This window comes from Haliaeetus leucocephalus, unplaced genomic scaffold, assembly GCF_000737465.1.
Source record: "Haliaeetus leucocephalus isolate CR32 unplaced genomic scaffold, Haliaeetus_leucocephalus-4.0 Scaffold140, whole genome shotgun sequence".
NCBI classification, from domain to species: domain Eukaryota; kingdom Metazoa; phylum Chordata; class Aves; order Accipitriformes; family Accipitridae; genus Haliaeetus; species Haliaeetus leucocephalus.
The window spans coordinates 14,430,688-14,445,394 of NW_010972576.1; the positions used below are offsets into that span (position 1 = coordinate 14,430,688).

The 14,707-nt window shown below is 40.3% G+C and overlaps 1 protein-coding gene across 1 annotated transcript in view; it reads right to left on the bottom strand.

Annotated features, from left to right (window-relative positions):
* Nucleotides 1-3,673: 3,673 nt before the first annotated feature.
* The window catches only part of DKK2 (dickkopf WNT signaling pathway inhibitor 2), a 42,871-nt gene continuing 31,837 nt past the window's right edge, over nt 3,674-14,707 (bottom strand). The window contains exons 2-4 of the mRNA XM_010586232.1: nt 5,263-5,413; nt 4,454-4,603; nt 3,674-3,924 (exon numbers count right to left, since the gene is read on the bottom strand). Coding sequence (XP_010584534.1) covers nt 3,674-3,924; nt 4,454-4,603; nt 5,263-5,413 — 552 coding nt within the window. The remainder of the gene's footprint in view (nt 3,925-4,453; nt 4,604-5,262; nt 5,414-14,707) is intronic.

Genomic DNA, 14,707 nt, shown 5'->3' on the forward strand with positions numbered 1-14,707 from the left:
ATAAATACTATAGGTCGCAAACAACATAAGACAAGTAGTACAGTAATAGATATGCACCCACATTTATACTGTAAATCAAATGTATGCTGTTATAGAGTAGAAACCCACTATTTTTAGGAAAGTTAAGTATTTCCAAAGAGATGTTGCATTGCTGAGGCAATTCTAGGCTAATGGGAAGAGTATTTGAATTGTTCAGCAATACTCTCTTCAGTACTTGTGTCATGACAGCAGATTTCTGAAATGTTACTGAGCCAAAGTCACTCTTAATTCCCTTGATGAGTGACACAGTGAGTGAGAGCCATTATCCCAAATTCAGCTGTTCTTTTATTCTCAAATTTATGTATATTTCCCCAAAATATTAACTGAATGGCTTCTAAACAATGAAACTTCAGTCTTGTGAAACTGCTTGCATGCTAGCTGCTCAGTATTTGTGGTGTGCAATGAACAGCCTGTGCCTATTGTTTTTGTTCCCAGATTAAATCTCTGAAGGCTTTGGCAGCCTCAAGCTCTGCTGAAGTCATTGGGCCCTGAAGATGCTCACGACTTTATTATGTTGCTGTTAAAACTGTTAAAACTTTCAAAGGCCTACCCACCAAATATTGCAAATAACAGTAGCAAAACCTTTTCATTTTGTACAAACAAACACTAGTGTGACTTGGAGACCATTCCATCCTCCAGACATACATCTGTTTGAGCAAAGGGTTACCAGAAATAAGTAGTAAGGATATTGAGACCATTGCTCAATAACCACAGCCATTATTTTGCAATATGTATTGAGCTCTGCAGGGGTTTTCCTGGGATCAGAACTTGGCTGGGTTTAGTAATGTTTTCAGTTGTGTCATATGGATCATTTCATGTTATTAGAGCTGAATGCTGTTATTGGCCATTTCACAATTACCAGTTAGTTATAGATCTTGCGGCAGTGCATTTGCATGCTGTAATCTACAGCAAAATGCCGTGTATTTTGAACACCAGCTTTACCCACTGTGAGTCTCTCTGGTATGTATCGCTATCCAGGGAATGTGTCTGGGTACCTTTCCTATTTAACCTGGTTGACTGAACATTATACATCCAGGCACATTATTTTCAAAACTTATTCTTGAATGTTTAGGTGTAAATTGTCCCCCAAAAAGCATATAGATAATTACCACTTACTCAAACTGGTTTTGTAAAAATGACATGTGGGGATTTTAAGATAACCTTCATGTGTTTTTCCAAACCTCAGCCTACATAGTGCTTTGAGACACAAGTACAATCAATCAATCAGATGCTTTTTCTTGTACAGCTAAAATATATGGGTGGTTTTTTTCAATAGATTTGCATATCTTTTCAGAAAGGACTACTCTTCTTAGGCAGCAGGTAAGGAAAAGAATATGGGTAAAATATTTGGGGAGGAATGGGAAAGGACATTTAATATATTTAATCTTATTATACATGTTTCTACATTAAAGTCAATAGGCTGCAAATATATTCTGCTACAAAGCTTTGTGTAAGAAATATCTCTATAAGAAAATACATCTCATTAAACATTTCCTGTAAATAAATTATCCCAAATAACTATGTTTTGCAAGAGGAAAAGGGGGGGGGGGGTAGGCCAATGATAAGAAGAGCTAAAAATTGCCAAGAGCCCATTTCTGCAACCACCCCTGCTGACACTGGGTATCATTTTCTTTTATATGTAGTCACTATGAGAGCAGTAGAGCTCCTCTGCTGAGTATGTGCTGTGTCACTGTAAATAACACTTGCAAAATTTGTTCCTGTACTTTTTTAATATCTTGAAATTATGCTATTTCTAAGCCTTGTTCCTGTTTCAGTTACACTGGAAAAACTCTGAAATAAGCAGAGTTGTAATGATAGGACTGCAAGATAAAATTCTGAGACTATTAAAAAACAGAAGACCCTGTCTCTGAGCAATCCCTCTATGTCAATAAAAACTAACTCCAGTAGGGGAAAGAGGCATGTGAAATACTCTTCCTATTTAGACTCTTATGAAAGATAAAGGCAATGTAGCTGAGCTCTGTGTTCTAGTTAGGATGTCTGAGTCAGGTGGTATAGCTAAGCTGTAGCCTTAAAACAACCACTGGTGGAAAAAGGTGTCAGGTTTGGGTGACATGGTCTTCAAAGCTAAACTACATACTGGTCTACCCACGTTGTTCAGAACTGATGAAACAGAAAAGTCCCTTGTATTACAAAACATGAAAATGGGTAACTTTCAATGGGTAGTTACAACTTAGCAGTAGGTCAGTTATAGAATCGGACTTCTTTAAAGAAATATCAGCCTCTTTACCACTGTCTATACAAAGGAGTACTTGCAAATAAGTAAAATGAAAAAAAGTTTGAAAAGACCTGGGAGACAAGTCAAGGTATAGAGCCTGTCCTTTTTTTAACCAGTACACAAACAATGTAGAGTTGTCAGCTGTTTCGACAGTCCATGTACTTCCATCATTCCTGGCAGAACAGTCCAGACTGAGAGGACATCAAGTTCAGGCCGAATACATGCTGGAGGCTGGATATGCTGTGACATTACATGATGTTTAACAAGTTATTTGCCGTCATACCATCTTCTTACATCCTTTTCTGCAGAAGGGGTGTTCACAAGAGCCAACTCCTTTTTCTTTGCTGCCTCTAAGAAACAAATCTGTTATACTTCTGCAGAGTGCCAGCAGTAGCCCATTGCTACCAATAAAATGTAAGAATTTGAGTTTGTAGCAGTATGCTCTAAACACCTTAACAAATGTCTACATCACCTGTTAGCAACAGTGAAACAACTTCATAGCTCTTCATGTTAGGCACTCCACCACTCTGCTATTTCATTTGGAAACGTCTATAATGCAAGTATGCTTAGGCAAGGAAAGTATATTTAGGACTACTTAGCAACTGCCTGTATATAATTCTGGATTCAGCATGCATGTATTTGCTTCATCTGTTCAACCCAATGTATACTAGTAGTAAACGGAGGCAAATACAAGCGATTAAGTGCCATACTATGACATTGAACTACATAAAGCATTTCAATTTACCTATGTATAGGAAACAAAACCCTGTTTAAATGCCTCCTCTTAGAGAAACTGCTGTTCCCTTGAAATTGTGAGATGGCAAGTTTTCACCTCTTTCATGAGGGCCTGCAAAACATAGCACTCTTGTCCTGCAGGAGTGCTTTCTTTGCTGAAGTGTCAGCCCTGAATGACAAGGGCATGTGGACATTCACAGTAACTTTATTTCCATTTCTCACACCTGCAATGTGGCCAATAATGTGTTGACAGTTTAATCTTCCTGGCATGCACTGCTTCCTATAGGAGTACAATGTATAGAATTTATTCAGCAGTCATTACCACGCCGGAAACTCACTGTAGCCCTAACACTGAACCCCTGAAACATCACAGGACAAACACAGCAAGGTAAGTGACATTAATTTCCACTGTACTTGTTTGCATACTAGCATTTCCCACAAACTGTAGAAGTTATTTACAGAAGAGCTGCACAGGAGGAGAACTCCAGCTGCACTTGTGTTTACCACCAGCTCAAAAAGAAATGCATTTGGTGCGACTTCTACTCCTACCCTAACTGTTACTTTAGCCATTCCGCTTTCATTTGCAGTCCTCATTTCCCACCATGCCGTAATGCATTAAATACATAAAGCCAAGTCACTTAATACTATCTTCCCAATCCTCATTCAGATTTTCTGGCACACGTGAAGTCTTGATTTGGAAGAGGAGGTTGCATCTTTCCATACTTTGCAAGACAGCCCCTTGGCACAGTCACATCGTTGGAAAATCTCCAGTCCATGGGACCCCTTCTTGCGCTGTTTGGTGCACACCTCCCCCTGATGCAACACAGGCTTGCAAATTTTGGTCCAGAAATGGCGAGCACAGCAGTGTCCCTCAATACAGTCTGATGACCGTAGGCAGGGATCTCCTTCATGTCCTAAAAAGAGCAACCACAGTATTTTACCTCATGGGAAAATGTGAAAGTACAGATTCAGTGCAGACTGATGCAAATGAAGCTCAGAAAAAAGGAGAGATGATATTTCCATCTGTGGCTATTTGAAGGATGTAAACACAAGGGAAGATATGAATTAGGAAGGTGCAAAGGGGTGGTTAATGAGACCTGCCATAGGACTTACTAAGGAGAAATTCAGCCGCAAGATTCTAAGCAGAATTGCAAGTCCTTAATTACTTGACTGTTACAAGAGGAGGATACATGCAGTCTTGCACAACTGAAAAATAGATTGTCAGTCCACCTCTGACAGAGAAGAAAGCAGATGCTATTTCAATCACAGGAACTGTTGGCTGATGTTACATCACTTTTTGAGTCATGCTGGGAATTCTCACCGTAGACATTCATTCCCTGTGAAATTACTGCCTACTTCTGTTTTGTATTGCTGTATCTTAACAGCAATAACATGATTCATAACATGAAGGAACAAAGCAGTGTAGTGCAAATGTGATCTTACCTTTTATGTGTGACAGCTTGGAGCGTGGCCTCCCTAAGTTTTGCCATCCCAAATCCTTGCTAGCATAATGACCATTCTTCTTGTTGCGTGGCCCTTCTAGAGCAGGGATGTGAGGTGTAAGGATGCTTTCGGTTACCGGTATGCAAATACCTGCAAGGAAAAGACAATCAGTCAAAGATTTGAACAAGAGGAAAAGCAGCCGAGAGACACACACAGACCAGGACCAGGAAAGTGCTGGGTCTTGGCCTCAGCACTGCTCAGCTCTAATCACACCTCTGTCCCTGATCCCTAGCACCTAACTTCATGGCAGTTCTGCTTCACTACTGTCAGACAGTCTCACTGTCACTCTGGCTTTATGGTCTGAGCACCTGGAGACTGCCTTGTAGACATGTCTCTCCAGGCTCCAGAGGAGAGTATGGGAATGCAGACAGTATGGTTATAACCCCTCCCCCCCCAGTGAGAGTAGATCAAGGATTCATTCAATCTTTTTTGCTTCCTTAAAAATATGGGTTCCGTGCAGTCTTCCAGTGAATCAAACCACATTGAATGCAGTGCTGTGATTTCAGTCAGCAGCAGCAGCATTTTTGGGTTTCCCCACCCCAGAATAGGAAAGAAAGTCTGGTAGCCTTAAACATAGAAATATTATTAAAGAAAATGGAGTGGAAAGAAGTAGGAAATGAATTTTTCTTTGTTTAGCAAAAGAAGAACAGTTGCCCAGGAAAAAATACTGTTCCTGGGAACACTCAGAGAAATAGATGCTGTCAAAATGCTGATTTTATGGAGGAAAAATCAAGAAATGACTGATGTACCATTGTTGCAGCGGTTCCCAGGGCAGCACATGCCATCTCTGTGGCAACGCTTCTTCTTCCTCCGGCACATCATGCATGCAGACGTTGCTTGATGAGGACTGTGACAGTATCGTCCAACTTCACATTCCTTATCATTGGTGCAAGGATAGGCCTGGTGGGTAAAAGAAAGGTTTACAGTGAAACACTCCTTTGTACAAGGCACATATGCAGCCCATTTAAAAAAAAACAAAAACAAAAACACCCCACCAATCCACACCACTGAAACCCCCAAACAAAGAAACTCAACAGTTGAGATACCTTTCACTGGGGCTAGGAGTTGTGGGGAAGGATGCTTCACTGCAGTCATATAGCAATCTTTAAGCTCACGCTGCTGGTGAAGACATATCTACTTAAAGGATCAGGGAGATACAACCAGCTGCCTAGTGGTTTCATCTTTTCTTGCCTCAAACATATGTTGGCACAAGAGAACTCATATTTTTGTGGGTTCAGGCCTCTAATTCATAGACAAGAGCTTAAAACTCCACAGTGAAGAATAAACAGAGTCATAAAACTCCCCTCAGTCAGTAATAATCCTGAAACACACCCTTCAATAGGTAAAATTTTAATTTAAACTCCAAGGAGGCATTTTCTTTTGATAGCTGTCAAGCACATTGATGGATATAGTAAGTTCACTGTTCTCTCAGTGAACATCTACACCACATTGGTACAAGCTCCTTTGCAATTGCACCACTACCCACTGGCCCATCCCAGTTGGACTCCTTGGAAGTGAACAAACATCACTGATCAGCATTTCACTTTGATAACCTTTACTTCACTTATGATCTTAGTATACTCCTTAAACTTGCCACCTGCTAAACAACACCCTGTGGTATGCAGCATGGAATATATTATAGAGCACAATCTGGTCTTGCACATATAATGCCCTGCAAGCAGAGACACACATATACAATTCCTCTATATTCATCAAACCCAGCATTATCTTACAGGAAAACTGACTTTTAAAAAAAGGGGTGTGAAAGCACTGTATTCTCCATAAAGAGAGAGAAAGAAAAGTTTGTTCCTACAAAAGGAAAAGACATGATGCTTTAAGGAGACATAACAACACACACTGCCACATTCCAGGATCCTTTCTGCTGAATCCCACACAGCTACAACTATGCTCTCTGTCTGCATCTAATTTTACTGCCTATTAAATTAATCATAAATTTTTTTCATTCCTCAAAATTATACTTGAGGAGTTTGTTTAGATAAAAAGATGAGAATAAATTTTGGGCGCTTTCTGGAAAATGATGTTTACACTTCCTCAACAAATTTTCTCCAGAATTTTCAATAAATCAAAGTATTGCTTTTACTGTTCTCAGAATGACTCTTGCAATTAATTATTCACCACAAACAAAAACCTCAACTGACTAATTTTGAATGTAGGCTGATTACTTTTCTAATAATATTTTAAATCAAGGCTTGATTATATTGTTCCCAGAGAAGAAAAACTTGGAGGCTGTTGAGAATTTGCTTTGAAAATTTTCTTTTGGATGGATGACTTCTTGTTTCTCTTTGTGCCATTCTGTTGAGAATCTCAGAGGAAACAAGAGATCTGATAATAAAACCAAGCAAGTTTCTCTAGTGCCATTAGTGGGAGGGGGAGCCCATGTGATTTCATTAGTTGTTTTCTTTGTCAAAATTTACTTTACAGTACCAAAAGTGCTGGCTGGACATTCCCCAAGTGCTTCTGCCCCATTACTTCTGCCCTCTGAATATGTGTCTTTGAAGAATGACTCCAGAGTGCAGCTGTTTGGAGTAACCTGATATATGTGTAAGTCTTTCTCCCTTAAGAATAAACATTTCCTCTTGAGTTCATCCTCTTAAGGATGAACTCAAGAGGATGAACATCAAAGAAGGCCAGATCTTTTAGCTAGGACTAGCAATAAGACACAAATGCAAGCATTCACCTGTTTGGTACTCTTAAGTGGATTCTACCTATTCTAGCAAAGCGGAACCAAAGTGCCCTCCCCTCAATCTCATCAATCCTTTCCCTCATTTTTTCAGAAAGAAATCATTAACACTGATGTACAATTTATGATATAGTTACCATAAAGGTAAGGCTTCCCTGACTTAAATGAGACGTCACTAAACTAAGGATCTTAGAATGCAAAAAAGCAATTTTGTATAAACCTGTGCATGGTTATACTGAGTTTGGAAAACACTGACACTGCTAGCTGGGAGAAATGCAAATAAAAAACAGATGGACTAGCTAAAACCTGGAGATGAAGGCATTTTAGACCCTTGTCTGTCATCAAGACCTTCATAACCGCATCTTTTTTCCAATATGGGCATGTGGTATACACCTGCAACTTGTCAGCAAGAAGCCTACTTGCAGTTTTCTTTTGGTTCCTCAAATAGCTTTTAAAAAAAAGAGTTCCCTGATCCTGAGTGGTGCTAATGAATGCTCTCACATACCATATCTAGCGACTGTTTTACTTTTGGCTCTTAGGCTGATGACATGTAAAAGATACTTTAAGATACACATCTAATTGCCAACTCTCAGCTCTGTCTTTAAGAACTGTAAAAGCAACAAAAGACAATTTTGACATTAAAAATGGCCAAGGAAAGTGATGTAACTCAGACTTTAGTCCCACTCTAGAGCCTCATCCTAAATAAAGATGACACTTTCAAAATGAAAAAAATAAGCCAAAACGTTGGCCTACCTAAGGCAAATGACTGCAGCACATCAAAAAATAATTGTGTTACATGTAGCTCAGAAAACAACTGGCAAGTCCATTCAAAATGCCAAAAGACCAGCTGCCAACCAGCTAAATTAAAAACCCTCTTGCAAATGCCTGGTGCCATCAATTGCCTTGATCTTTCTTCCAAAACCACCATCTATTTGATATCATAGCTATCAATCACAGGGAACTTGAAACAAAAATGCCTACGTAGCCTTATGTCTGTCTCCTAGTCACTAGACATTCATTGGAGTAACTCCTGCTCCCAGCAAAGTAATTTCTATTGCTGCGCAGCATTCAGTATTAAAACACAAAAAATAAAACAAAACAATGTAGTGTGTACATAGCCTTGGCTAACAGGAGCGAAAATGTGTTCATAATTGTCCCATTGTTGACAGTAGCTGAGCCAATCTAGGTATAAATATGTATATATTTTTTAAAATACAGGATAAAGAAAACATTCTTGTAAAAACATACATGCTAACAATTGTCTCTACATGAGTTAAGGTTTTCAAAATCTCCTACACCAGAGTGCCTGAAACACAGGCTTAACGTTTAGACAATTGCAGAGAACATTTCCTATATACAACGCAAAGACACAGATCAGTCCCAGATGGAGAGGCAAAAAGCAAGCTGTAAACCAGCTCTACTTCCCCAGCAATGATAACTAATTCTACAAGGCACATCATCCCTTCACATTCTTCAGTTATACGTATCATTTTCTGGTCGTAAATCTCTATCCACTAAACACAGCTTTGATATTATGGGAAACCAGATGAAACCGAGATAAAATATGTAGCACTCCCTGAAGCTGCATTTAAACAAACTTATTTAATTTTTTTAGCCCAGATTACAGGCAACCAAGTCACCCGTAGCATGACATAAACTAGATTTGCCTGTGATAATGAGTTGCGTTTTCAGAATACGTTGGCTGATTAAGAGCATTGCTTGCTTAGATGTTTTCAGTCATTCCAATTACTTTTGTATCCTTGTATAAAAGATAGTGTTGAATGTGTGTCCAAAAATGTACAGCAAAGATGTACTGGATTTTTTGCAGTGTTGGAGGATTCAGGCTACATATTTAAGTGGGTGCTGCTCGTGGTGTGCCATAATGTCCCCTGCATCAGTTCACCAAGACCAACCTTTGCCAGCCAGGTCATAGCAACATGTAAATGTTAAACTTTTCTTTTTGAGAGAGAGAATATGAATCTCCATTCCTGTCCTTCCTGAATTCATATTCAAAATGCCAAGAGTGCATGACAGAAATATTCAAGGAAAATTATGCAAGTGATAGAGGAGAAAAGTTGGGGATTTTTGTAGTTGAACAAGTCCTTCCAGGCTACTGAGGCTCTTCCTTTTGTATTAACTTCACAGTGAGGCTGAGGAAGGGACTAACTATCTAACTTTAGTGACTAAAGTGGCTAACGCCATTCCCTTGATTTGAGGAGCATGCAGGAGTGAGGTTTATCTCTACCTTTGTCTTCCCCTTTTGGCAGAGGAGATCTAACTTAGCACCTTTTCTTGGTGCAATGAGGTTTTCTTGATATTTTTGCTGGAGTCATTTGCTATCCCACATATTTTATATGGTTATCCTGAACCACAGAGTTTCACCGCAAACTGGAGCAGTACGAAGTGGTGGGACTCTTGCGCTATGGAGTCAGTCAGTCTGAGTCTCTCTGTCCGGCACTATAAAAAGTAATGGAGAAGCACTCTGGGGGAGAGTAAGACAGACGCTGTAATGTGCTGAAGGGTGAGTGAGTAGACTGATGGCAGACACACTTTACTGAGCTTTGGGAGATAAGGGCTTGAATTTCAGCATGGCCTCCAGCAAATATTTGAAGACAATTCTCCCGGCCAGTGTCTTAGTCACTAGGCTCTCGTTTGCTCATATTATGATGTCTCATTTGTTTTTATGCTGAAGTTACTCCATGCTGTGCTAGCTATGTCAGAGAAAGGCAGGAAGAGCCACTGGCATTTTTATCTGGGTTGTGTCATCACTTATCCAGCACAAGCAGCCCTAGACACTGCTAGCTTCAGACCCACCTTCAATGGTGAGAGGAGCTGTGCCTAGATAAGTGATTTGGTGGAACAGATATCAGTAGTGGCTCCCCCAGAAGCAGTTAACTGTTTTTTTTTTTTTAAACACATCATAAAGTCCAAGTGCAGAGTCAGTCCTGGCAGGAGATCATGGCTACTACCACTCCCAGCAGAAGAAACAGCATGGAGGTTATTCATTACCATTTTACTGTGGCTGCTGAGCAGCAGTCAAGAAGAGAATTAAAGTCTCATGTACCACATAAATGACAATATCACTGGAGTTACTGTACTGGACACTCAGTCACCAGCTCCTGTCTCATACGATCATTCCATGATGGTACCGAGGACTGAGTCGAAGAACAGGAGAAAAGCCACAGCCAGAAAGTAAGAGCACGGTAGAGCTACCTGCTCAATCCTTCATCACTCTCTCTCACCTGGCAATGGGCAGTAGCTATTACAGAGGTGAGACAAGTGGCTCAAGAAAGTGGACATATACATTATCCCAGGAACGGTCTTGCTTTCTAGGTACCAGTGTGTTAGAAAACAGATTTAGGCTACTACCCACAGTCCTGTACATACAGAACCCCTAGTTATTAATATCCTATTTAAATACCTGCGCCACTAGGTTATGCTATCACATCCAGCAGAAATGTCTTTTTCTGCTGTCAAAAGACTTCTCTTCTATATCACATCTACATCATCTTTTATATTCACACCATGCCTGTGAGACAACTTACCACAAATGAATTGGTCCTGCAACTCAGTCTATTACTCACTTGTTACTTAAGGAAAAAAGGTTTTCTCTATTTCTTTTAATTATACTTTTATAAATTTTAAAATAAAGACTGTAAAGGAGGTGGAAACTGACCTCTCTACAGCCAGTGTGCTAACTAGATAATCAAAACTGGCCTGAACTGTAGGCAAGAGGACAGAGTTTCCACCCTCCACATGAGATGAACAATACAGCTTGTTTGCCCTTAGTCTCGGGACTGTGCACATTGCTTAATATTCCACAGCCATCAGGCACAATGACGCAACTGACTGGCTCAATCATGGTGAGAGCCTTTCCTTCCCATCCTGCTTCGGACAGGACAGATCTATCTTTTTGTGCAAGGACTCGGTCCCCATAGAGCAAACATATGAAATAGCCACAGGGGTGCCAGGTCTGCTTTTGCTTTTTTCTCTCTCTCCGAAGAATTAGTTAATCCAAAGTAAAAGCATGCCAATAAATTAGGAAATGCAAACATATGCTTTAACCAAATAGCCTGCTGTCAAGACTAATTACAAAGAATGCAAGTCGTTGTTTGGCTCCTTGGTTGGGCCTGATTCTGAGTTGGGATCTCAAATTTGTTTTGGCTTTTAGCAGATCAACATTGGTGGGACAGTTGCACGCAACGTGTGGCCTGTAGAGCTAGCTGAATACTTGTCCCACTTGCCTCTCTGGAGATAGAATGAAAAGCCTCCCTATGAAAGTCAAGGAGAAGACCCAAGTCGATCTCACAGGATACAAACCTTTGTAACAGTGGAAATAAGAACTCTTTATTCAGAACCACCTAAATGTGATAAAGCAAAATGGAGGGGATAAGGGGCAAATTCAAAGCTTTTTAACAAATGAACAAACAAACTAAACAAATTTCCAACTCTTTGTGGGTTGTTTTTTTCCCTGCAAGGCAATTAAACTACTTTCTGATAGCTTCTTAAGTGTATTCAGACAAATCCATGTCTAACTGACAAATTTCAGCCTATCTTTCTCCTAGCTGCTAAGCAAACACGTACATTAAGATGTGGATGAGAAATGACTGTCATTTACTACTGTTTTGTTTTTAATCCCAAATGAGAATCGAGTTTATCAGCAGCCATCTGGAGCAACGCAGTTTTCCCACAGCACTGCTGATGTTGCTTTTTTCTATTCTTAGCTCAACACAAGCATAGATGATAGCGAGGGATCTCACTGTGCACAAGCAGAAAGCCACGGTTAATTTATCCCATGGAGGAAATCATGCTGTGCTCTCAGACAGCTCCAGACATGGATCCTGTCTCAGACTGATCTCACCAGAAATTCTCAACTCTCAGTGACTGTGGTGGCACAGACCATTCCCGAAAGCAAAACTCACAGTAATTGCAATGAAACAGATTTACTCTGTTCAGTTGCCATGACAAGTTTAACAATTCAATTTTTCTCACCGAACCTCCTTCTCGTTAAAATACTACATCTCTGACCCATTTGTCTGCCAGACCCAGAGAGAAAAGCACCATCTTCCATCTCTAGATTAAGCACAGGCACTTTCTTCTAGCAATAACTTATTTTTAACTCTTCAACTTAAAACAACACTGCTGTTCACGAGCTCTGATTCACAGAGTGCTACATCATGGATACGTATACTGCAGCCTCCAAAGATCATTCCTTCAACTGTGTGGCTAATGGTCCCAGAAGCTTGCATTATTAAGACAATAAATATTCATGTTTCGAAGTAATACTCAATCCACTGCTAGACCACCGGGGGAAGAACATTTCTAAAATGTGCAGTAGTCCAGCTCTCATGGTTTGCTAGAGCCAAAGAAAACTCAGATCCTAACAACCAAAACCCAAACCTCACTGAGGTCCCTCTGAACCGACAAGGCTGCAGGACTCACGTGGGTTCTGACTCAGGCTTTCCTTGTCCCAACAAAAATGTCATGGAAAACAACTTCCCGTTCTGCAAGCGGTAGGCAGTTGTATGGGGAGCTGTGCTTAGGGGGAGCGTGTAGCTGCACCTGGAGGAGAGAGAGTCTAACACCTTAAAATAAACTTGGGAACTGTAGTGCCCTGTTGCATGCAGAGCCAGCCAGTGCGAGTGGTGCCTCTTCCAATGCAGACAGAAAACCTCCAAAGACTTTTCCCGTATGAAATCTCACTCACACTGTGACCCTATGTGACCTCCCGGCCCACATAGTAGATACCAACGAGCATTTCAGGTCTACAGCAGAAGCTCTTATTCAACAGCTTGCAATTTAACACTCTTGCTTACAGAACTACCTATATTTTGTGTCCTACTGGGAGGAGGTAGTATCTGCTTAAACCTGGCCTTGGCTTCAGGAGAAAGCATAGAGAAGGTAATCTGAAAGACTGCGAGTGGATCAGGTGAATTCCTGGATAGATACTATTATCTGAATTAAATTGGCCTTAATTTAGTATATTTTACATGCATTATGAAAGTATAAACTCAAAGGCTTAAGGCACTTGAAGTAGTCCATCTTACAAGTTTATTCAACTTCATTCACCTTCAATCCCTCATCTAGGTAAAGCCTGAAATGAGTTATATTTCCAAATGACTTAAAGGGTAGCACACTATGCCCAAAATATGCACAGATGTATGTTGTTTATACCACAGAACAGCATAAAACTATTTCCAGGGCATGGCATATACATTGTAATTCCCAAGGCAGCACAGCTATAGGTCTTCCTGTTCTATCACACCTTTAAGGCAAATTATCAACCTTAGGTCCATACTGGTGTCACTGCTGAATCCTGCCATCTCAAAGGAAGCATACGGTGTTTCCTGCCCCAAGCACAGTGTGCATACATAGGTGCTCAAGTTTTCCCTCCCTACCTTGTATCATGACCATGGGATTACACAGCAGTGCTTCCTTCTCAACATTTGGAGAGAACATGAGGCTCCTATGTTGCTTGATTTTGAAGGAGGCTTCCTGCTCCATAGAAATGGTACCTTACAGAAGACATGATTAAAGAAGGTTCAAAAGTTTGGGCAACAGTGAGTTTGACCCCCAAATTTTATGGACTTTGCCTCAATGTGTATGATTGCTATTGTCTAGTGAACTACCAGCAGCAACATTACAACGGAGAGCATCAAAACAATGTTAGGTAATCTTTAAAGTCAACAATGTAGTACTAAATCAATGTGACAGGAAGCCTCTAGGTCTTGATTTTATCTCATTTTCGAATGCATCACCAAAAACTGCTTGAAGAATAAAGGTTTGTTAACATGCACTTTGTTCTATGTCCAGCCTTTTCAGCAGACTGTTCTTGCCCTTTTATCTCTGCCTTTTCCCCACCCCTTTTCTGATGGTTTTGCTTTTTAGTTTTGTCTCTAATTGGCTATTTATCATCTGTTCCAGAGTGAGATTCTTCTGGCTTTTTGATCAACATGTTTATCGCGATGGATGAACAGTGGGTTGCCAAAAACAGTTTTCCCTCTGGATCTATTAACTCTAGAAGTATTGAGATTTTTATTAATCTAAGAATACTATCCAGATGGAAACAGCTAGCAGATCCTAGGGCTCACAAAGCACCAAGCATTAAACCACAGGTAGATACTCAGATATTGTGGTTGGGAGTAGAATAATACTGCTGGCAACTGGCAGTAAGTTACTGTTCTAACACTTAGGTCTGAACATCCCCAAATCATGATGCACTTTCAAGGTGGAGCTTTTATTGGGAACCATCTCTGCAAGCATGTATTCACAGCAAGAAAAATGAAATGACAGCTTTACCTTCTGTAGTATAGCTACTAAGGAAAGTAAACTTCCTTTGCTTTTAAATATTCACAAAATCTAGAAGCAGCAAGGGGGGAACCCTGCCTTATTGAAGCCAGTGCAAAAACTCCCTTTGCTACAGCATCTGGGGAGAGAATGCATCCAGGTTATGAACATTTGTGCCACATCTGCAATCCTCACCCTGGAAATGA